At 41.6% G+C, this 24,579-nt stretch overlaps 1 protein-coding gene across 5 annotated transcripts in view; it reads left to right on the top strand.

The window, feature by feature from the left end:
* The window catches only part of MCF2L (MCF.2 cell line derived transforming sequence like), a 145,076-nt gene that overhangs the window by 19,495 nt on the left and 101,002 nt on the right, over positions 1–24,579 (top strand). The window contains exons 1-2 of one of the 5 annotated variants that reach the window (XM_059839660.1): positions 6,286–6,394; positions 7,683–7,784. The exons of 2 other annotated variants lie outside the window; for them this stretch is intronic. Coding sequence is in view for 1 of the 3 variants with exons in the window: in XM_059839659.1 (XP_059695642.1) it covers positions 3,691–3,769 (79 nt within the window). In the remaining 2 variants the exon portion in view is untranslated. Of the gene's footprint in view, positions 1–3,675; positions 3,770–6,285; positions 6,395–7,682; positions 7,785–24,579 lie in introns of those variants that run through there. 2 more of the 5 variants (XM_059839659.1, XM_059839663.1) reach the window with 2 other exon arrangements.

The raw sequence follows: 24,579 nt of genomic DNA, 5'->3' as shown, positions 1-24,579 counted from the left end.
AGCACATAGTTAAATTTTGGAACTCGCTGATAGCTGATGTTACAAAGATTAGCATAAGGTTAGCAGAGAAATTTTTAGGTATATTGTTGAAAGTATCATTTGCTCAAGCAAAACTGATTACATGATTATATCTTTATGACTTATGGTTACCGGTCTGTCCCCCAACATGAGTGGATAGCTGTGTGTTACTTCTGAAACAATTTCAAAAGAGCCACCATTTCTTGAAAAACTAGGTCATCATATTTAGGTGAAACTGTTTGGAAATAAAATATGTGTGATGTTGCTGTATTTGAACAGGATTTGCTGAAAACTACAGCCAAAACCAGAGTAAAGTAGAGAACTGAAGGAAAAAATAATGTTGTTGGAGCTTTCAAATCTAATAGAAGTTTGGAAAAAAGTCAATACAAATCAGGTCAAATATGATACCCATGCAGCAATGGAAATCGATTGATTAAATTAAATACATTTGGGCCTCTCTTATTATCTTTGCAGTTTCACTGAAATAGATCAGTAGACAAAAAATGTTTCCAATGCATTTTTTTCTTCTAAGACAAAACTGAAAGGCTGTGTACTCCTTAAATGTCTTTATGAGTTCCTCTGTTGCAGCAGAGGCTTGCCTGGGACTGGTGAAGATATTTTGCTGAAGACAGTAAATTAGCAGAAGTTAAAAATCAGAATTCCAGAAGCAGCTTGAATTTTTAATTTAAAAAATAATCATATTGTATCTGAAAAATTATAACATGTTCTACTGTATTTACAGAGTCTCACTGCTAGAACTGGGCATTAGTCCTTTCACTATAAAATTCTAATTAGGCATGAGATGTGTGGGACTGAAATGGCATGCTTAATTCCATAGCATGGTTGTCATGATGATCCAAAGGAGTGTGGGGATCAAGTAAAAACTTCAAGAGTGAAAACTGCAGTAGCTCTTCCCTGAGATATAGTCATGTTGTATTTTCAGGACTGTTTTGATTCCGTACATAGCTCATGGTCACATACTGGATTGCTTCATGTTGCAAGAAAGCTCAGTTGGGTTTTCCTGTTAAGAGTTGATTTTAGTTAAAGATCTGTTTCTTTAGTCTGACTCAAGGTTGTTCATGAAGCCATGGATAATCCTGTGTCAAACCAGCAGAGATTGTAAACCCACATTTGGTTAAGTATCTTGAAGTACTCTCTGTTTAATTCAGTACAGAAGCTATGCCAAAGCTTCTTACTCAGGCTGCCTGATTTCCATGAAAGAAAATTATTAAACAAGCACATGATTACAAATAACCCACTTATTACTAACTAATAAAAACTAACTTTCAGTCCAGCTAACTAAACCTTTCACGTGGATGCTGTGCTCATACTTTGCATGTTTGGAATTTGTTTGAAGGTGTAGAAAGTACATATGAAGTGGCATTGTTGGTGTAACTGAGGTTTAGCTACCGTATTAGGGTTCTCCATTCATTTTGCACAAGTGTAAGTTATTATGTGCTTGTGATTCTGAAAGTTGACTGGTTGATGTGGTAAAATTCTTCACTACATTTTTGTCTTCCTTTTTGTTTGTTATTTCACTGAGAAACTCCATGAAAAGATGGACCTTGCATATATGGGAAGCTTAAACAGCCTGTTGATTCTCCAAGGAAAACATGAAATTATTATTGAATTGAGTCAGGATATTCAGGGAAATCTGGGATTGAACTGTCATCTTCTCTTGCAGCAGGTGCTTATGAATGAGTACGTTTGCTGCACTTCTTGCTGCACCAGGAAACAGTGTAATCTTACAGGTGAGCTTTGCTGTTCTGCATATGCAAAAATGCCTTAGGCCTTTAACTTGCTGCAGTAACAAATCCCATTGGCTGTCTGGCATCTGGAGTTCTCCCTGGGCTGTCTGTGGGTGCAATATGGTCACACAGCTTTTGTTTGATAACAAGCCTCAGCTATCCCAGTGCACCTGCCGAGATATTTTTGCATGCATTTGCTCCTCTTGGGTCACCACCAGAATGGCAAGAGCCTGGTCTGGTAATTGTGGTCTTGCTGCCCATCACTTGTTCCTTTGCATAAATGCAGTCTCAAATGGCAGTCACATAAACAAAAGACTTTTTGCATACAAAGTGCCTACAGATCCTGTTTTTCAGCGGTAATACTTTGTTATGGAAAAGCTTGAGTGAAGACTTCATTTTGTCATTGCTATTAATATTGAAATGGAAAGATGTAGGGCTCTAGTCATTTCTAATACATGGGCCTGTCATACTTTAACTGGAAATAATGTGAATTAATGTAGTAAGTGAACTATCTAAATTAATTTTATTGGCAGAGGAAGCCTAGATAATTTCATGGGTCCTCTTAAAAACTTTTTTTAGTTCATATCCTCTCTAATGGTATTGTTGAGAGTTATGAACAGCTCATTACAGGTGTCTACTTGTTTCCCTCTGGAGGGCTGCTATTTTTACTGGCTATATGCCATGTTTAAAAAAGAATCTTTATCTTAAATAACAGCACAGTCCTTTTAAACATAATGAAAAACATCTCTTTTTCTTTCAGTCATGGACAATTTGTTAATGTTGGTTAAAAATCCAATAGGATGATTAGAAGAGTGGGGGAATTCAGCAAAAACCTGGAACAATGAGATTAGCAGGCATCAAGATGATCTTTGGAAATAAAAAGTATTAAAAGCATCATAGTTTCAGACTTGTAAAACAGTCTGTATAAAAGCAGTGGAAATCAATTATGAGGAGCAGTCGTATAGAGAAGCATTGTACAAGACTGTTTCGGTCTTGTAGGTTTTTCTGTGTCCCTGAAAGTTTTCCAGTGGTACTGTACCCTCTGTAGCAAGTAGAAGTTGACTGGTTGTGAGGTTTGGTTTTCCTGGGTGCCTTCTGCAGCCATTCTGCTGCCATACACCTTGAGGGGTCCATAGAGCATATTTCCACAGCAACTGTATTCCCACCTTAGGCAAAGGGGTTTCCATAGACTCGGAAACCCCTTTGCCTAAGGTGGGAATACAGTTGCTGTGGAAATACAGATTTCACAGAGTTATAAGACTGCTGTGGCACAACATTTAAGCAAACTCCTCCAAAGATTCCAGAAGACAGCTGCGTTTAAAGGAAATTCGACAGCGTGTAAAGGAAATCTGAAGTCCTTAACCTTCAAAAATGACCTGTCCAAAACGAACGTGGTCTGGTGAGAGTGGGATCTCCTTGGCGTTATCAGTGGGAAGGCATTTTCCTTCCAAGCTGCCCACCGTGGCAGCAATCTGACAGGAAGGTGGAGGAGCCCCGGCGTTCACGTGAGTGAGGCTGGGGCGTTCTGCGAGCGCGGCTGCTCCCGCGGGATGCGGCGCAGCCCTTCCCAGCGCAGCCCTTCCCAGCGCAGCCCTTCCCTGCCCAGCGCGGCCGCTCCTCCGGCGGGGTCCGAGCGCTCCGCTGCGGGCCAGCCACACGGCAGCGGGAGAGAAGTTCGGAGCGCTCCTGCTGCCGCCAACACTCCCGCTCCGGCTGTCCCCGCCTCGGCCAGGCTCTGCCAGCAGGGAACGTGGGCTTCTGCCTCCCTTTGTGCCGAGGGGAGCCGTGCGGAGCGATTGAAATGCGGGGCTGCGAAGCGCTGCTGTAGCGGGCTGGTTTGGGGCTTTTTCCCCCCTGCCTCCTTTAATCCTTGAGCGGTGGGGGGGGACATGCTTGCTGTGGATTCTTTTTGTTTTATCTGAGAATGAGATGCTGGCTGAAAATTGAAGAAATGGCCCTAGAAGAATTGATGCAAAGATTAAATGCGGTTTCCCAGTGCGCTGGTAGGAGGAGCTGCTGGTCTTAAATAATGTGTTGTGTGGATGCTGTTAGTGATTTTGTGGGATTTACAGAAAATCCTGGCGATCCGACTAGCTTTCTTTATGCATGCTCTCATTAATAGGAAAGAGAACATTAAGAGCTTTTGTCAGCAGGTTAAACTTTCATTGATATTAACACTAATTAACATTTTTTAGTGCTTGGTTATTCCTGAAGCATGCTTTAGAACATCATTTTGAGTAGCTGTTAGCCCAGTCATGTACTCTAAATGGGTCTTGATTCCCTTTTTATCTGACTGGGCTGTACCTAAATTGGGGGAATTACAGATTTGTCCTGTGAAATGGGTCTTGATATGAAGCAGTGAAAAGCTGAGCTAACTGTAAGCACTGCAAGTCAGTATTTTGGGTGGCTCTGAATTGCACTTCCATGAGAATGAAGAGTTGCATGAATTAATTGTGGTAAATGTAGTTTTACATTTGTATGGATTAAAAATTAGAGCAGATCTCCTAAAATTGTTTTAGCACTGAAGAAATATTATGAAAATTTCAGAGATTGTTTTATTTGTTGGAAATGTAAATGCTCGTGTGTTCAAAACTAGAACTAAGAAGCAGTGCACCATGAGGTGATCTTTGATTAGATCTAGAAGTGTTACCCTGGCTATTGCTCATGCAGAGATGTGAACATATTTCAGAATAAAAAGTTACCTGGAAAGACAAGAGAGGTGGTTTTTGCATCCTTTGCAACTGTTTGGTTTGCCCTTTTTTCTTGGTTGACAGATTATAGAAGTGTTGCATCTTCTTGTCATGTGAGACAAAACAGTGATTTGAAAATACAGAATATTATAATGTTTATTCATTGCAGTATCAAAACTTGGAATTTATCTTCTCATTTTCCTAGTCTGCTGTTTCCTAAGGGTGACTTTTTCAATTTCCATGTGGTGGAAGCAGATAATTAGCAAGATGGCTGATGCTGTAGGCTGATGAACACATAGATTAAAAGACAAATATGGAATGAACAGATCAGCTGCCTCTGTTTTCTTGGATAGGGGGAAAAAAGATATTTTACCTTTTTAACATTTTCTGGGGGGGAAACAAGATTTGATCTCACAAGAACAAGCATTAAATTACAAGGAGAGGTCACATACACATTTTTTCTCCTTCCTTGTTTTTTCTGTTGATTATCTTCCTATTTTCAAAGCACGTCTTTATTAAATATCTGGATATCTGTTTCATTTCCTGTTTTGGTTTTCTGAATGCTTAAGAAGAAAGCCAGTCTGATATTTGCTAGGGCATATTGTCTGTTGCAGCTTATTTTAGTAATTTGTACATTACTTTTTTCTCTCCCATGAAAATGCTGATCTAGTTTTTTTGTGGCAAGATAAATTTTAAGAACCTGTGCTGGATTTGGATGGGAATGTGGGAGCCTTTTCTTCCTGAGCTGAAGGAGAGGGAGGCTCCAGAGTGGGAGGTTTGCCTGTGACACTGCCTGTCTCTCAGCTGTGCAGCTGCAGGTACACTGTGACCTTCATGTAAGCCACCAGCAGCTCCAAATGCTGTTTGCATACTTGCTGGCAGCTCTGACCATGTGCTGGTTTTTAGCTTGTTAAACTTGCATATTTAAAGAAAAAAAAAAAGGAGAAAAGGCAGCATTTACTTTACAGGCAATTTCATACTCATGTGATTTGGCTGGTCCCTCTCCTCCCCCTTCTCTCTCTCCCTCTCTGTTATAATGCTAGTGCAGGTATTCTCAGACCACAGGCAGTGCTTTTATACAGCCACTGGTTGTATTTATAGGTGACTGGTTTGGGTTTCCTTTTTCCTTCACCCCCCCACCCTCCCTTGCTGCTTTCAGGTTGCTCAGACAGTTTCTCTATCGCTGTCTCCCATTCTTGGGCTGTACACTGTCCTTGGGTCTAATTATTCTCTGTCTTCCTTCACAGCACTTCTGTTGGTTCAGAAACCTTTTGTAAGCAAAGATTTCCTTAACAGCCCAAGATCACGTTCAGACTTTTCCAATAGCTCTGTTCTCAGGAGTAATTGAAATGCAGAGGTTCTCATGGTTTCCCCCTGGTACAGCTGCCCACCTTCAGGCATCCAGGGATTTTCTCCTTTGTAGGATTCTAGGGAAAAAAACCCCAAACCTGTTCTTCTTCCTTAGCTAGTTGTTTTATGGATTTTTTTTTTCCCTGAATTATGCTGCAGGCAGGCTGAGATTTTTCCTAGGTAGTTTTAAGCTTTTGAGTCAGAAGATGAATTCTGTGTGCCAAACAAGAGAGAGGGGGCATGTTAAGAAGGAAAGTCCTTCCACCTTTTGAGATGTACTGGTTGTTCCTGTCCCTGACCGGGTTGGGGGCCAGGAAGCCTGGAGCAGCTCATCTCCCAACCTGGCATCTCCCAATGCCTGAGGTTAGGAGTGGTAAATCTGGGTGTGTCTGTAATCTTTCACTGTTCTACCAGAACAGCCTTTGTGCCTCTGGCTGCCTTCCCACTGGCAAGTCCCCTGTGTCAGTCTGCCACTCACACAACCTTTCTGGGCTACTCATCCCTCACTGCCACACCAGCACTTGCCTTAGAGATCTGCTCCCTCTGCTCTGACCAAATTCTGCTTTACTCACATTCCCAGCTCCCATGGTAAGTTACTGACCTCTCCTTACTCTCACAGCAATGTGCGATCCTCTCACTGAGTCCCTCGAGTGCCTTCCTGTGCCACATTTCACAAATCTGGACAGCTTTCTCTGGCAAAGCTTTGATTGAATATTTCTTGTTTTCCTCACCTTCACCTTATTCTCCAACACCTTACATTATCTTCTCCTTCTGAACACACTTAGCTGCCAAAATCATGCTCCCTAGTTTAATATTATCATTTGCTTCATATTCTAGATCTGACCCCTGCTCCACAGTTCAAAATCACCTTGTGCCCTACACTTTCCCAACAACTGTAAAGAGTGTTCCCGTGGCATCTTCTTTTATTTTTTCCCAGATTTGTTCCTCAATATTCCCAGCCACTTTCCTTCTAGCAAATGGCCACCTGGACTTGGATGACCAGATTAACTGCTTTTGCTGTTCTCATATAAATCCATAAAAGGCAGAAATGATTTAAAGAAATTCTCTTGTTGTAGTTTTTTTTTTTTTCCCTCATTAGAATTTTGGAGTTATTTCAGAAAAAAACTGTGAAATTATTATCGATACTGAAAAAACAAAATCCTGGTTTTTCCATGTTTATTGCTTTGATGGATAATGACATAGTTTCTCTTTGTTTGGATGTCATTTTTATTTTTCTTCTTATTTTTCAGTTCTGTTGCTGTGTTAAATTTAACCCTCTTCCACAAATTTATGTTTATGGGCAGGACTTCCCCTCCCCATGGAGCAGTAGCTCAGAGGTTGAAGCCTGAGATGATAAACAGTTCTGACCTGGGACCTCATGGATTGTCCGTATCACTGACTGCTGTGGGGATTCTGCTTAGGACTCCCTTTGTTCTGACTGACACACAAACAGTGTTAAGGCACCAGCTCTCAGTGTCAGCCACTACCCTACATTTGCATCACTTGGAAGCCTTGCAGTGACGTGTTTAATTCGTGCAAACAGGCAATACAAATCTGATATTCTCAGTCTTAAGCTTGTGGAAGCCCCACTATAATGGTTTCTTTCCACCTTGGAAAAGTGCCACTATAGCAGCTACCATCTGTTTCCTCTCCTCAAACACAATTTTAATGCTCTGCAGAAAGAAGAAACATCTGGAAAGCAAAGAAGGAAAACATGTGATTCCTCAGTAAATCTGTATGCAGTGCTGGTATTTTTAGTGCAGGTAGCATCCCATAGCCATTTCAGTCACTTTTCAGTAGCTCTGCATTTTCAGTCTTAGTCACAGTTTGGGCCCAAACTTTACATTACATTTCCCTGGCTTTCTGTTCCTGACAGGCAGGCTTTTGAAGCTTTGAAGGCTGGCTCACCTGTCTTGACAAATCAGGCACAAATGTGGGAGGAAGGGACACACCATCTCCACGTACCAGAATCACTGGGGTGAGTTAGATTATTGCAAGGACAGGAACATCCTCAGGCATTAAAATGAAGGGACATTTTAAATTCTGGGCACCTCTTCTCTGTGTCCTGTCCTCCCCATTCCTACACTCTTGTGAACTTGCCTGTTCTTTTTTATCCTTGTGGCTTCTGTCCTTAGTTCGCTTGATTTTCAACTTTGGGAACTCAAAAAGTCTTTCTCCATGTGGCAGAGTGCTCTGTATGCTTCTGCTAATTTGGCAAGCAGGCAGGTCTGAGCATGAAGGCATTGATTTACTACTTGGCAACTTTTTCAGCTTTCTATGTAGCTGGTAGAGTTGGAGAGATCCATGTGAGAGCTCTGAAATCTGCAGGTTGTGGGCATGTCCACTGCGCCCAGGTGGCCTTTAGTGGTAGTGGGGAATGCCTCTGCTGGTATTAGCTTGCTTTCCCTTCCTGACATGAGGTTTAAAATTTCAAAAGTAAGCATGACAGCTGCAGTTGAACAGACACAAGCATTTAGGAGTGGATTGCTCTCGTTTTCTGTGAGGATGGCACTGTCATGGATCCTGGGAGCACCTGCATGGCATCCATTTCTTAGCATATGCTAGCCTAAACCAAACTCCTTATTTTACTACTGAAACAGCTGAATCTAGTGAAACTAGTGGGAGTAAGGTTCAGAGATGGCAACAGAATTTAAAAAGAGCTGGCTGCCTTTTTGGGAATCTGAAAAAAAAAAACTGATTAGCATTAAGGTTGATTACTTTTTTTTTTTTTTTTAACCAAGCTAATGCTTAAATATTGTGTCCCAAAACACTTCATCACAATATGTTTTCTTTTTTTTTTTACATGCAACTTCCCCCCTCCACCCCCTTTCCAAAAAAAAACCCCCAGCTATCACTGACTTCATATCCAAAAATAGGTATTAAACAGTACATGATGGCACATTTAGAATGGCTTTTCATGGGATTGTGGGGTGCATATTTGTCCGTCTCCTCTTCAGTTTATGGACTTTGGGTATATATACTTAAAGCTTGCAGAGCCTGGAGAGCCCTGCTGGGATTTAAGTACTTAGTGATACGAAAGAAGAAAAAAGCCTTTTCCTTTGATGTGTTTTTATAACCATGGTGTGTCAGAATATTTTCTTGGCAGGAGTGCCTGGCACAGCTGCCTGCCATGCTTCCAACCACCGAGAGCCAAGCTGCAAGATTACCTTGTGCATATCAAATAACAGGGAACCTCTGCAGAGAAGGAGCAGCACAGAGCAGGGACGGAGCATGTAACACAGGCTGAGGTGTCTTCAAGGTGTTGGCTCTCAGCTGATGTGTAGGCCAAAACCTGGGAGTGGGAGGCATTTGGGTCACTCACTTTTTCATTTAATGAAGAAGATCAAGCCAGCTACCTGAGATTTTGTTGTTTGTGTGTCAGCTTCAACAACTTCTTAAGGTTTTCAGTATTTGAAACACTGCATTACAGCTGGAAGATTGAGCATGCTGTTTTACAATATCTGGCTTAGTTCCACTGTTTCTTTTGTCTTGTCCCATTAAATAGCAGCTCTCATTTTGGACAGAAGGAATAGGATCTTGAGTGCTTTTATATGGATAAATCACTTGTAGGTCTCTTGAGTTAACCCTGCAATACTGTGTTAGCTATTTTGACCTCTCTCCAGTTACTTATCCCCACAACTACATAGCTCAAGCATGAGCCACTTGGCTCACCACACACAGGAATGCAGCTTTCTGGTGATGCAAACTGTCTGGAAGCCCAGCCATTAACATTGCACCATGGGTGCAGCCTTGTGGAACAGTCAGCTTAAGCACACAGTCCTGGGTGCAGGTAGAGATGGAATCATCATCTTGGAGGTTGACTTCCTGCACAGAGTGGGCAGTTTTGGACAAGAGATCCCCTCACTTACAGCAGTCTTGCATGTTATATCCTCAGTCTGCCTCTGCTGTTCTTTTTGTGGCTTTTGAGTTTTTGTAATAATGCTTTAAATTTCTTGATGACTGACAGGAAGTGCTATTTGAGTTGTGGTTTTCCAGGGGCATGGATCTGGGTGTTTGGCTTCCCACATGGTTCCCTGGAGCAGCAGAGAGTGGGACACAATGAAACCCTTGATGCAATGAAGAAATGTTAAACTTGGTCACACAAAGGTGTAACTGGCTGTGAGTTTCAGCAAGGGAGAAAGCTGAAATGGAGAAGCCTTGTGATAGCCATCCCCAAATGTTTCTAGCTTCATGTGAAGGTTGATGGTGTTTGAACTTGGTAGGAGCCAGTGTGATGCTCCCTTAGGCAGTTAAATCTCTTTGAGGACACAAGGCAAGGCAGACTCCTACTGAATGTGGCACTCAAATCGTGGTGAGCTGATAAAGCACAGAGCAGCATGGTACTGCTAGGTTTTGAAGATTTTGGTGTGCAATGCTGCTTGGCAGCAGTCAGCCTTTTTGAAATTGATAATCTGGGCAAACAGGTATTTGGCAAGTTGAGAACTGCACTGCTGTGCAATAAGCTCCTGTTTTTCACCTGTGCTGTTACTTCGGGGCTGTGCATGCTGTCACCCTTCCTGTGCTTGAGGCATTTGCTAAGTGACAGCTTTACTAAAAGTCTTTCTGCCTTCAGCATTTCATGTGGCAGGCAGAAAATTTGCACCAAGAAATGACTGTCCTAGTTCTTTTAAAGTCTCAATTCTTGTTGAGCCAGAAATGTATCTTCCTTTTCTTTCAATTCCTGCCTATCATCTGATGGATTTAAAGGGAGGATGGCTTTGCATATGAAACACCAAGATAATTTATATAAGTAGCAATTGATGAGAATACACATAGCTGATTTTCAAAATTACTCTTCAGGCTACAGCCTTCATAGTTAAAAATATCAAATGATAAATTGCAGCCTTTTTTTGTAAACACTCCTGAGTCTGGCTTCTGGGATGAACAAAGAAAGTCCTTTCCCTTGGTCACTGTTTTGTCCTGGGCTGCTGGTTTTTTCTCCCAAGTAACCCTATGGTTAGGTTAGCTAACCATACTTGGCTGGTCATTTGAGGTTACCCCATGTCACATGCCTTGTGTTTGAACAAGAGCTTTGTAAAACCAGTCTTGTATCAGCTTTTGGCCCATAACCACATGAACCAGTGCGTTGTGTGACTGGTTTGTTTCCTCTTTCTGTGTTTACCTTGCGTGTGTCACTGCAGGCACAATGCCTGCTGAAGCAACTGCTGTGAAAGGCCCTGCCAAACTGAAATGTTCCTTATGGCTCTGGATCCTGCTTCTGTGGAATATTTGTAATTGAATTGGTTGTTCTCTATTCCCATTATCTTAACATTTGCAATTTTCAGATTCACTGCAGTGGAGAGAGTCATTTGGTAATTCATGTGGTGAGGTGAAAGCTGAGTGGGTTTTTCTGATTCCCTGTCTGCTTCTGAGAAGTGCCTGAGCTCTCTCAGGCAGGTGTCTTGGGTATAGGAGGGAGGACAAAATTTACCCATCTTGTATCCTCTTGTTGATAGGTACATTAATTCCTCTGTCCAAACACCAGGTAATTCTTCTGCTGGCTTTTGTTATCAGTTTCCAGCTGAGTCTGGAACTTGGTTGTTATTACCAAATGGATTTAAAAAAGGAAGCTTGATGCTTTCTTTCTTAGCATTTCACTTTTTTGAGACACTTTACTCAGCCTTTCAGCATGTTTGTAATGGCAAAGTACATTTATATAAAATACTCTATTCTTGTTATAATACTTAAAAAACAAAATTAAAGGTCTCACCCAAACATTCAGTGAAATAAAGTAGATAAGAAAGGGTTTGTGTTTGGGAAAAGAATTTTTCCAGCTTACTTTGAGGGCTGTTGACAATGGAAGAAGGGGAAAGATGGGCTAAGGAAGCAAAACAGGTGTGTTTGGTCATGAGCTTGGATGAGAACCAAAAGCTGGCAGAAATGAGATGATGAAAAAAGGTTCTCTGGATGTTTTGCTCATAGATGGGCGTTTAGTAGGATATGAAGCTGGGCCTGCATAATACACTGTCTGAAAAATAATAACTTCAGTAGCTAGGATGGAACATGACCTACATTCACAGAATCACAAGAGTGATGAAAATTCATCATCATTACTTTATTCATGCTTGAGTACATGCTAGGCTCTAATTATGAGATAGCTTCAGCCTGCTCAGGACCCAGACATTTACTGTGATCCTGGCACAGGTGGTTTTGTTGAGGACAGCCACAGTCAAAAATTCTGTTTCTGGGTTCTGTGCCACAGCTGCTAAGGCTGCAAGTGACCTGTGGGATGTACATTGGAGTTCTGATATTAAAGATTTGAAGGTAAAGAGAGGCAAAGAGCATCTGAGTGCACTGGAGGGATCAAAAGGAAGTCATCAAAGTTGTTGATGGTTTTCAAAATGCTGCCAACAGCTGACAGGAAAAAAAAAAAAAAAGACCTTTTCACATCAGATAAATCACTTGTGAAGTAAAGGTAAGAAAAAAATACAAACCAACACATACTTTTTTTAGCTTTCTAATTCCATACTTTCATCATTTCCTTCTGCTGAGTCTCTTCAGTGCTTCTTATTCCCAGCTCATCCTTTACTTGCCTTTCAAGGATATTGCAATCTGCATCTGACTTCAGTGCCATCATTGTTTCAAAGTCAATTCCTTTGAAAATTGTATACCTGTATTTCTTTGAGACCACAAAGCCTGGAGCAGGAGAGGGATATTAATAGAAACTGCTTCTCTCTGTTGTTGTATGAAGACAGAAGATGAACTATTTCAGTGTGGCAGTGGGAGGTGTTTTTCAAAGCAATTGTTTACATTTTTGATCTAACAGGGAATTAAAAAGGTCTGGGTGGCACAGAGAGCTGCCATAATTTTGCAGAAGGAGAGTAAAGGTATGCATTAAATGCTATATTGCTAATTTTGCAAGGTGTGCTTAGCAATTATCCAAATTAAAGTAGTACTAACAGTTCCCACTCAGCCTTCAGGAAATCAGGATTAAACTTTGCAGCATCCAACCACGTGCCTTTTAAAACATGGAAACAGAACAATTAGTCTGAGCTTTATTTGGTACTCTTCTTAAACACCCTCGAACCCCACAATGATTCTTTTAGGACAATGGTCCAGGGCTGAATTCAGTAAAGACTCTGCCTGACATTCATATGACACTGCAGGGAACTCTTATTGGAGATGGTGGGAAGAGGCAGGATTCCAATTTTATCCCCAAAGGAGGGTGAGAGTTTAAAGATCCAAGAGTAGTTTGAAGGGAAATGCAGGTATTTGAGACAGGCCTGATGTGTGACTGCCAAGGCAGGAAGGGTTGGGGTTGTTACCCTTTGGCACTTGGATTGCGGAGAAGCCCCTCCTGTTCCCCCCCTTTCCCTCAGGAGTTCCTCTCCCATCCTTTCCCATCAAGTAGCTCCTGACTTTCCGCACATGGCCATTCCCTGAGCTGCAGTGTGGCTGGTGGCTCTTTGGTGTGCATCCTGCCTGAGAAGGAAAGCAGGAGCAGGCAGTGCTACGAGACAGAGGAGCCTTCCCACTCACTCAGTATCACCACCACCCTGGACCAGCAGTCTCACTGGTTTGACAACCAGTCTGCAAGTTTCCCTGACATGTGAGACATGTGATGCATGGCTGGTGCAGAGAGCTAGACCTGTGTCCTTAAATAGCAACAAATGTAGTTTATAATATTCAATTTTAGAGATACTCATGGAAGAAAAGGCAGCAAGACGCATACATCCGCTCTCCTCTCTTTCCTAACCCTTTTCTCTGCTGCCTGCTCCTGGCAGCAGATCAGCTGTGGGTTAGCCTTACAGGGGGGTATTTTTGCTCATTAGGCTCTGGGGTTCTCATCAGCCTTGCCAGCTGTGTGCTGCTCTCCTGTGCAGGGAGCAGGGCCACGCTGGGTGCTCTGTTGGGGGTGTGCAGATCTTGTTTCTCTACAGACCCTGCCCTACAGACTGCACGGGCCACCCTGTCCGTCAGGGCCCCTTCATCCCATTGGGATCAGAGTCCTTCACAAGCAGCTGCTCTGGCTGCAATATACTGGAGTCAAAAAGCACTCAGGAAAAAGTTGTTAGAAGTGTCTGGGTTAATTTTATAGCATCGTTAATGCTGGAGACCTCAGACTTTGAAAGGTATCAATGCATTGGTAACTGCAGAGGGAAGAACTTATTTTAACTATTTATGCCTTTAGAAAGGAATTTTGAGGGTCAAAGCCTGATTTTTAAAATTTATTGCTAATAACACATTAAGCAATGAATTAGTAAGTTATTAAGCTATGAATAAATGAAACTGTGTTTGTTTTAAAGGCTGGTCATTTGCTCTGCTCCATTTTTTGTACAGCCTGCCAAGCCCTTCGCTGGTGAGCTAGACTGCTCTGGACAGATCCCTGCCTCGAGTAACTTGTTATCTGTATTTGACGCAGCAGAAAAGGAAACATCAGACAAGCGTGGTGGAATTGATGAGGGAGGGAGGGAGGAACATTCCCAGCAGAAATAAGGTCAGGCCCATCACTGCACAGTGCTGCCAGTGGGCTTTGAGCAGTGTTTTTGTTTGGGAGAAGAAGAAGTGAGTGCCCCATGTATCTCTTGGCAGGTCTGGTCCTCTGCTTGCGGAGGTGACAGTCCGCTTGTGGCTCCTGCCCAGCTCAGTCACCTGGGTTTCCTTTCCTAGAGGTGAGGTGAGGTGGGATGGGAGGGAGCAGGGTGAGGCAGAGCTTGGCACTTGTGCATCTCCTCCCTGATAAGGCCAGGGCACGGCAGGGCTGGGAGCCCAGGGAAGCAGCAGCGCCCGTCTCATGCGGAGGCAGCCTGGGAGGGTCCGGCCAGTGCCGACTCTGCGTGAACTCCGATATCCGAGGCTGCTGCTGCTCTTGTTCTTCACCTCAGCTGCTTCTGTCAGCAAGCAACCAATGCTATGTTATGAACTGTTAAGACATGAAATAGCATTTTTGCTCTAATGTTTTAGTTTCCATCTTTGTTGCTTCCCCCCCCGTATTTTAAAAAATTGTTTGAAAAATGATGTAAAATATCCCATTTTGCCATACTTGATGTGAAGTTGTGAGTTTGTATGGTGTAGGGTCAACACTTGGTGAGCTTTTTAGGTTCTGACAGCTGTTAGATGTGCAGTCAACAGAACTGCAGTTTCTACACACAGAAGTTTCTAATGTCAAGCAGCAGTTTGACTGCTATTAATAAACCATGTTGCTGTTACCTAATAAATGAGACCATTTTAAAAAACCCAAACAAGCAAAAAACCCAACAGCAACGATTTTTAATAAAGTTTTTTTTTTTTAAGGTTTTTCAAAACAGTGATCTCAAACCACTTTCTAAGCACTTCTATTTTTTCTCTCCCTCGCCTTTGGCTTCCCATGGTTTCTCTTGTATTAGGTGAGAGATGGGTACCTTGCAGTGGTTTGAACCATTAAACTGCCGGTTGATTAAACAGAAATTTGCCTTTTTTTTTTTCTTTTTGAGGACAGAGAAGTGTGCTCACTGTCATGTCTGCAGCCTGCCCTGCCTCATCCTGAGGTCATTTGATTTGAGCCTATACCAGGGCACGAGTGAGAACACATGGTCATGGCACAGGAGGAACTGGGCTGGGGCATGACTGCTCCTTCACTAGCAGTGTGCAGTTAATTAAGGGGAGAAATGGTGAAACTCTTGTGACCATCTCCCGTAATTTGTGTTTCCTGGATAACTGAATCAAGTACAATCATCTCTTTGGAAGTTTACTGTCTTGGTTAACTTCAGGTCTGAGATGGGTGTTGAATGTTATGGCTCTTGGTTTGCTGCCTGGCAGAGCAGAGAGAAGCTGCCTGGTCTGTATGTTACCATACTGCAGGTACTTGATTTCTGCAGAGGTCTGCCCATTAGGCCCACTTTCTTGACTGAGTCTTTTCACTTCTTGGTGCATGCTTCTGTCAAGATTTAATTGAATTTTGAGCTCACCCATTATCCTGGAGTTTGTTTCAGTAGGTGTAGTATCACGCTCCAAGTCTTCCATGTTGTGTGAAAAAGAAACATTTCAGTTCATTCTGTCTTCTGCCTGTAACTAATTTCAAGGTGTGATATCTGCACACCGTTTGTTTTCACACAAGATTTTATTTGATTGCTTGTGAAGGGTAGAAATAGTTATTATTTTTTTGGTACCACTTATCCAAACTCTTAATTTTTTCACACCTCCTAAAACAAATACATGATGTGTTAAGTAATATTTTACTTTGAAGATCAAAACTGTATAGTTAGAAATTACAGGGAAATTCAGATTCTAGTATGCGTAAACCAATACCAGAATTTCTTCAAGTGCCACATTTTTTACTCACCTTGTGAATAAATAAGATAGAGGTGCAACCAGTGACTGACTTAGACTCTGTTTCCTTTGCATGTTCATGTTGCACTATGTCTAAAGAAACAAATGTCATGGGATGGTGATCTGGGAAGGCACAAGGCAGAAAGCTGAGTGTGCACATTGAGTCTAAAAAGTGACATTTTGTGGTGACTTTCATTTTTCTTTCCTTCAGTTTATCAATTTACAGGTTTGCCTTAGCTGAGTCCAAAATCAGAGAAAAAGGTTTGCCTAAACTAGGGACAAAATGTACATTAGTAACAACTTTCAAGTATGTGTAAGCAATCAGCTGCAATGATAAGAGCTAGAAGTATTTTTTTTAATGCGACACCTTTTTTGATTTTTTCCAAGCCATCTGTTGAGAGCTTCAAATATTGTTAAGATTTGCCATTTGTCCGAGAAAAAAACACTGATTGTTGTGGCAGCTATTTGCTGGTTTTCTAGCCTTGATATGAAACTTACTTATAAGATGCTTGTCTTTTCATTTACAAGTCTGTATTCATAGCAAACTTATTTTTCAGTGCTAAATTATTAATCTTAAATGTTATCTGAGAACATTTTGGTCATTTACTGGTTATTAAACTTTATTATAAATTTATAATATTTGCAAAGTTAATATGAGAGATATGTATTTTTATGCTTTGTGTCTGAAATCAATTCTTATGTTGCTGTTGGATGAGAATATATTCAAGCACCTAAATTTCATATTTCAATTGGAAAAGTGCCTTAAATAATGGAATTGAGGCATGAGATTTATTCTGAAAAGGAAATAAGGTTTATCTAGGTTTGTATGGCTGCTCAACAGTGTTTGCTCTTTGAGGCCTTGTGGTTTTTGCTCTGTCTGCTATAAGATCATGAAAGAGTAGGTTGCTCACCCAAGGCATTGTGTTTTATGCTTTATTAAAAATTGCACCCCATAAAGCATCAAAACTTATCAAAATAAACTGTATTATGTTATTTCTTATTATGATGCCTTGTTTGCACACGTACACTCCTGTTTCTCCCCATTTATCTTTGCCTGCATGCTCGGCAGCATTTCTGTGTCAATGCAATATGAACAGGATGATCCCAAGTCTTCCTCACTTGTTTTCTCTGAGACACTACAGCAAAGCAGCTACTCCAAGGGAAGGATCAGTGCCCAGCACTGAACAGGAAGCACAGGGGCATTCTTGCAAAGCCAGAAGCAGTTTCCTTGGCATGGTAGAGGTGCTTTCTCCTCTCCTCTGAGTCCTGAGAGATGAACTCTCATCCTGGCCTCTGCTCCTGTTACTGCTGTCCTAAGCAGGTCCCTCCTCAGGTCTCCTGCCTGAGGTCCATCTGCTGCACCCAGGGTCACACCACACCTCCCCTCCAGTGCCTGTATCTCCTCTGCCCTCACTCCTTTCAGTCCCCAGCTGTCCCTCCCCAGTACCAAATTCCTTTCCTTCCAGAAGCCTCCTTGCAGTGTCTTCTCTCACTGGAAGTTGACTCTGTCCAGCCTCCTTTCCCATTTTGCTGCAGTCTCACTGACCAGCTTTCCCCAACCTGTGGGCTGGTGTCCACCCTGTGCCAGCAGCCCCCTGTTCTCTGCAGGGGATCCTTCTACCTGCCACACCTGGTGGTTTTTCTGCCAGTGAGAGGAGGCAGGGGCTTGTATCAGGGAAAGGAGTGAGCTCCAGACCAGACTGAGTGATTCTGGGGAGCTGTGGCAAGGCTGCAGGTGCTTTAACCCCTTCACTTGCTCTCATTCCACCAGAGCTTATGTGCTGAACACCCTATGGATAGCAAACGACCTTCTGGCTGTGTGGTGGAGCTACCTGGAGGTGCTCAAAGGGGTGCCTGCTGAACCTAAAGTCAGTGACATGCCACAAGAGTTTGTCAGAAACAGAGGGTAGAAGAATGCAAATACAGTGTGGATAAGAGTTGTGTCTGCTTGTTAGGACGTGGAGGAAGCAGATCCTAGATCTTTACTGCTGATGGCTGAAGATTGCATCACCCAGTACCCAACAATAAATACTGCTTTCGGAGGTCCTTTGTTGGAAGGGCCCCCTTCAGAAAAGAAAGGAGATCTTGTTCTGCCAATCCTTTAATGACTATGTCTCTCTGTGTGCATTCAGGGGAAGGGGGTTTCAGATAACCAGATGAATTTTAACAGAAGGTCTTTGTGTAAAATATATGTACATTAAGAAAGAAATATATTTAAATTCAGTTTTCAAGAAGAATGTGAAGTTGCAGGGGGGAGAGGGGGAAGAGGGGAAAGTGTAGTGGTATTTTGCTCTGCTTTGCAGATTCTTTGTAGAAAATACTCAGAGCATGGTGCTTCAAAAATATTTCCATTTTCCAGACCTATTTCTGGTTAAGTTTTATTTGAAGGAAGTTGCTCAGCCGCGTGTATAAGGCAGACAATACATTTAGAAAGGTTGAATTATGAGGAATTCTGTTTGCTGTCCCTGTCTTCATCATGCGTAGAGGTTATTTGGTATAAAAATTCAGCACTTTAATATTAGTTCTTTATTTCTTGAGTACCAAAATAAGAACACATAATCTTTTATTCAAGCAAACTGAATAGGATTGGTAATTGGAGACTTGAGGATTTAGGATTTGTTTGTTGTTTAATAGCACTGTCCACCCATTACAAATGAATTTTTAATTTCTTCTCCCCATCTGTGATAACCTAATCCCCTGCCAACTCTTGACAGTTCTGCACACTTGTGATTTATTCAATTCCATCTTTCTAAAACATGGAACAGGGATTTAATTGCCTTTTGTGAAGAATTTTGCCAGTAGGGCAGTGGAGCCTCATTCCTTCATTTGCAGACAGAAACTGCTTAATCTGGTAGTTCTGAAGTTTGTACAAATTTTGGATCTACCTTAAATACATTTGCTTTAGCCTTTTTTTATATCTGGAAAAATTAACACAAGCTTGAAGATTACTTTTCTCTCCTTAGAGGACTTTGTCTGTCATGCCTATTGTTTTTGTACTTTCTAACAACTGTTAAATATGTGATGCACCATTTATCTGCCTGCATGTGTGTACAACTTGTAAATAATTTAATGTTTTACTTTGCCACTTGGCCTCTTCGCATAACTCTAAAATGAGGAAGATAAAATTCTGCTAAATTATTAATTCACTAGGAAATTGAAACAACCAACATAAATTAAGCACGGAAAATGGTTCCCTTTTCCTCTGTGGGAATTAAAGCAGTGAACACAACTGGATAACAGCAAGGGAGCTAAATGGACCAGATGATTATAGAATAATTTAGATTGAAAGGGCTTCTGTGGGTATCATCTTGTCCAACCACCAGCTCAAAGCTAATCTGCTTATTAGAGACATGCTTGGTTGAGTCTTGAATGCCTCCAACAGGGCAGATGATCCAGGATGAGGGGTTCAGGCGTCTCCTGTGTCCATGGGTACATAGACAGGGCACATCAGAATCTGTTGCCTGCCTGGCTGGTGCATTTTGCTGGTATTCTGCAGTGTTAGAAGTTTTCCTGCAGGTTAAAACCTTTGCCGCAAGGTGTACAGGTGCTACAGTGCCACTGTGGCAGAGCAGAAAATTTTGCAGCTCGCTCTAAATGGATCAAGGCACAATGACTCTATGATGGCTTCTAGGTCTTGCAACTCAAAATAATTTGTTTGTGTCAATTTTCATAGTAGCCAGTTGTTTTTTAGTTATTTACTGTGGGGGTTTTTGTTTTGCCATATTCATATAGTATATATCGTAGTAGTGATCACAGATTGTTTTACATGTTTAAAGATAATGAAATGATTGTACACAGGGAAATGTGGCGAGATATTATTAGTATCCAGAACAGCATCAAAGTCCAGGCATGTAGGTGCAAAGCTGCACACAGTAATAGCCCTTTTCTCTGATACTACTTTGGTTTTGATCTGAATTTATTTTGATTCGAGAGCAGCTGGGGAGTTCTGAAATATTTGAGTGTTGTATATATTTAACATTAACTGCAGTATCTGTGCTTTTTTTTGTTTTGTTTTCTTACCTGCTGGGATATATCTGGGAATCCCAAACGTTCTTCTGAAGGAGAAAGTCAGTTTGCATAATGCTTTCCAGATGCCCTGCTTGTATTTAGGGATACAAAATAAAAACTATGCCAGGCAGACCTGTACATAACTAACAGAGGTACCTGAGGCTGGTGGCCTACACATCACAGATCTGAGCAAAGATTACTCCTATGACCATGTCACTGATTTGTGTTGGATTGCACAAGGAGAGGACCAGTTCCCTAGATGATCCTGTCCTTGGGTTTGGCATTCCACTACTGATTCTTGAACATCCTGCTCTACTAACTTTCATCAGCCACCCAGGTGAAATTCTGGATGTTGTTTGGGAAGCAAATAACCTCTCTGTGGGGAAGATGGGATGTGTGCAGAGACTAAAATACATTCAGTTTAAATGCAAAGGGACAGTGTATATGACATGGTGGATGGAGTAATTGTCACCTGGAAGAGATGCCAGCTTTCTGGAGCAGATCACCCTCCTTAAAGATCCCTACTGCTGCATCCCTGAAACCAAGTCCTCAGTATCAGACTTTTAGTGGGAGCATTTGTGCCCCTTTTCCTCAATAGTTCCATCTTCAGTGTCATCATCATCTTCCTCAAAAAAGCTGGGATTGATTAAGTCCATTTGGTGATGAAGAGTGAAGCAATGGGATAATGTTTTTAGAGATCAGACCTTCCAGAAACACATCGTTAATGGACAGCAGAGCATGCCCTTGTTACATTTCTTGTGCATAAAAAAGGAACACATAAAAACTGCTGCCACAGTACTGTCTTTACTGACAGCATTTAGAATGTCTGGAAAAAATTAATCTGTGAATCCAAACATAACAAAGGAGATGAGAATTTGGGAGGGAGAAGGGGACTGTTAGCTGGGATTACCCTTTGGTTTTATGGCTCTACAGCTATGGGGACCCACACTGTGTGCCCTTTGCAGGCTTTAGTCACATCAGAGAATATGCAGGCCAAGGTATAACCTATGATTTTTTTGCTAATGTCTTGACTTTTTCTTTCTCACTAGCTTACATACCAATAATATTATTTTCCCCAGTATTTCTGTGCTGTATGACTATGTCAAGAGGAGCCATGATTTCATCACTGCCTGTTTCTACTTTGTATATTTAATTAAAAAAATCTTTAGTGTCTTTCAACACATTTTGATGTGTAATAATTTGTTTGGCAATTGTAAACCTGATGATGTATTTATCCATTGTGCCTTTATTTGGGTTCTAAGTGTACAGCCATAAATACTCATTATTTATGCTATTAGTGTTATTTTATTTTATTTAAGCAATAGTGCTATTTTATTAAATCATGTGAACATCTCAGCTGAAGAACACAAGCACACTTTGCAGTATTATATTAGGAAATATTCATTTAATAATACACCCAACCTGGAAAACAATGGATACTTAAAATTTCAGCAGTTTTCCACATGCCCCTTTGTGTATCATCATATTTGACTTCTTTAACCAGGAGCCACATCACATGCCTCTGCTTGTCCTACCTGGAACTTATCCATGCATAATTCACTGTTAGGCTGCACAAATGCAAATGCCCACACAAAGGAAGCAAGAAGTCACTGGGGGCAGGAATCTTCCTTTTGGCAGCAGTGTGGAGTCAGGTCAGACAAAGTGCCTGTGTGATTGTGGCTGTATTCAGTGTTGGTGCTTGTTGGTAAGATGCTATAGATGCAGTGATTTTCTCAGTCTTTTTAAAGGTTACAGTGATAGTAACTGCATATCATGCAGCATTTATTTTAGGTTTTCAGAAGGAAATTGTTGATTCTTATTTCTCAGAGAACTTTTCACTACTCAACTGAAGGATGGACTTGTAGTCCTTTGCAGTTCCAGATGGCATAAAGATCTTTGGTCTATCTCTCACTGTGTTTAGATATATTTATGTCTTTAATTATGACTGTGTAATTAAAATATGTCTATTAAAACTGAGTAGCTGATAAGCAGAATGAGGCAAACTAACTCTGAACAAACTAAAACTTTGACTGTCTAGGAAACTGTTGAACATCCCACCAGAAATTCCTTCATCCCAGTTCAATTAAGCATGCTTATCTGTACACAGGAAAAATCCTACTTTGCTAGAGGCTGACATGAGCATCATCCAAATCAGCAGTTAGTGACTGTTCATTAATATTATGAAAATCTCATTCCTTCTCCAAACACTTATGTGATTTATATCTATAACCACTTCAGAAGACTTGCAGTACACAACCTGCTGTGCTGGATCCTAACAGTAACCTGAGAAAAGTTGTGCTAAGTTCTTACATCTTAGGGATTTTTGCAGCATTTTTGAAGGCTCCCTAAAAGGTATTACTTACAGCTGCATACAAGCTTTGTAAAGTATTAGTAGCACTACTTCTTCTGTGCTGAGTGGATTACTGCCATATACATTTGTAATTAGTGTAACAGTGCATGCAGAAGAATTTCAAAGCAGCCACTCAACTGAAAACTCTCTTATTTTATTAATAGCCCATTCATGAAGAGACTTAGAGAGGATTGTGAGAAGTGTAGAAGAATTGAAATCTGATAAGAGAAGATGTGAGAACTGTGCACTGGATCCCTTGGGTCCAAAGCACATGGCAACAGAGAAAATTTTTCAGAGGAAGGAAGTTTAGGGTAGCAGAGACTGAAGGCTGAAAGGGTGCTCCTGGCCTGTGGAAGCAGTACAAGACAACATCCTCTGTTTATGTAGGTGCTCAGCAGTGATTTCCCTCTGTACACATTAGATTATTGAGAACACCTGAAGCTGTAGCCAGGGCCCACCCCTGCTGGGAGTCGTCTGGGTGCAGATCCAGCACTGGTCTATACAATGTTTTGTATTTCATGGTTGTCTAAGGTATCATCTGCAGGAAATGACCTTCTCAAAATCATGGGGTTTGCATTTTCCTGGCCCAGCAAAATCAGCCTCTCTTGAACAGTTGAGAAATGTGTTCCCAGGTGCTCTCTCTCCTTCAGAGAAACTGAGGAAGCGCAGGTTTCATTAGTGAGCTGTTTGCTGATCTCAAAGGCTGCAGATCCAGTTGGGGAAAGCAGCAGTGTCTGTCTAGAGTGTAAATGCATTCAAACCCCTTCTCTGCCTGATTCTGCCAGAACTCAACCTGATGGGAAAGTATTATGTACCTGCTGTACTTGTTAAAAGATACAGCTTTTGAACTAGAATTCTCTTTTGAGCATAATCAAAGTTCCTAAATGCCAGCCAGAGTTTTCCCATGTCAGATTTTGGTTCTCTCTTCCCCAGCTCATTCTGCGCAGAGGTGTTTGCTGGGAGGTCAGTCAGTGTTGTTGACTGCATGAGTTATTAATTTCTGTACATTCATATGTGTTTGCATAGGCATGTATGTGCAAATATTGGATGCAGGTGGTTTTTGAACACAGCTTTCACTAGCATAACTCAATATATAAAGTCAGCTGCTTGTCCTGAGTCCCTGAGTTTGATTATTAGCTGGTACCTGATGGGAACGACCACTGTGCCTCAGGGTGTATGCGCAAGGAATGACTGATAAACCTGAAACAATAGTAGCTTTGTAGGACATAGTCAATAAAGCTGTATTTGATAAACCATCTTAAGCTATTTTTTTGCTGCCAGTTGTTTTATCTGATTATCATCAGCAGCTTCCTCTTAAAGTGACTCCACAGGGTGTAGGCACCAAAAGTCTCCCGTCACTTTCTTTTCTCCTTGTCTTGCTGTGAAAATCCATTCTCTGCAGGCCCCCACCTGCCATGGTCTCCTGCCTCCCTTGCATTGGGCTCACAGAGCAGCAGCAGTTGGGTGCTGAACTGCAGCTGGGTGAAAGTAGGGGTCCACATCAAGCTTAGGACTGAAATTATTCAGATTCCTCTTCACATGCTTTCACTATTGCAGGAAATCCAGAACTCCTGAACAACTGACCAATATGATCAAGCAGAAGCTGTTTATAGTTTACATTATACACATATTTATATATTCTAAAAACTGCTAAGTACACAGTTCTTGATTGGTGTCTTTGTCTTGTTCACTCATTTTCTGCCTGCATTTCTCAGAGTGATTGGTTACAGTCCAGGTGTTTCACAGTCCTCTGTTATCTAGTTCTTGCAGTCTTGGTATTCGGTTTCTCAGCCTCTTCTTTCTTAATTTAGCACCATTTATGTTCCGATATACATTGCAACATTTCACTTCCATCCCAAAATGTAGACCTCATCCCTCTGACAGACCTGTTCAATTACAACCTGTAATTGCCATCTTCCTGGTAATTTTGCCTGGTAGAATTTAAGTAAATGAGTGAGTTGGAGGGGGCATTTGCATAATTAGCTCCAATATCACAATGGCATTTACCTGTTGCTTTGCATTGGCACTGGATACTAATCAGGCTTTCCCCATGTTCTGACCTCCTGGGCTTTGTCAGTGTATATGCAGTTTCCTTACTCTTTCCTAGAACATCTCTGAAGTTTTGAAATTTTGCAGGCTATTTGCCTGCAAAAGTGAAAGGACTCAA

Source organism: Haemorhous mexicanus, chromosome 2, assembly GCF_027477595.1.
Source record: "Haemorhous mexicanus isolate bHaeMex1 chromosome 2, bHaeMex1.pri, whole genome shotgun sequence".
Taxonomy (NCBI): domain Eukaryota; kingdom Metazoa; phylum Chordata; class Aves; order Passeriformes; family Fringillidae; genus Haemorhous; species Haemorhous mexicanus.
Note: the sequence above shows the minus strand (reverse complement) of the source record. Positions and strands in the feature narration are given on the sequence as shown.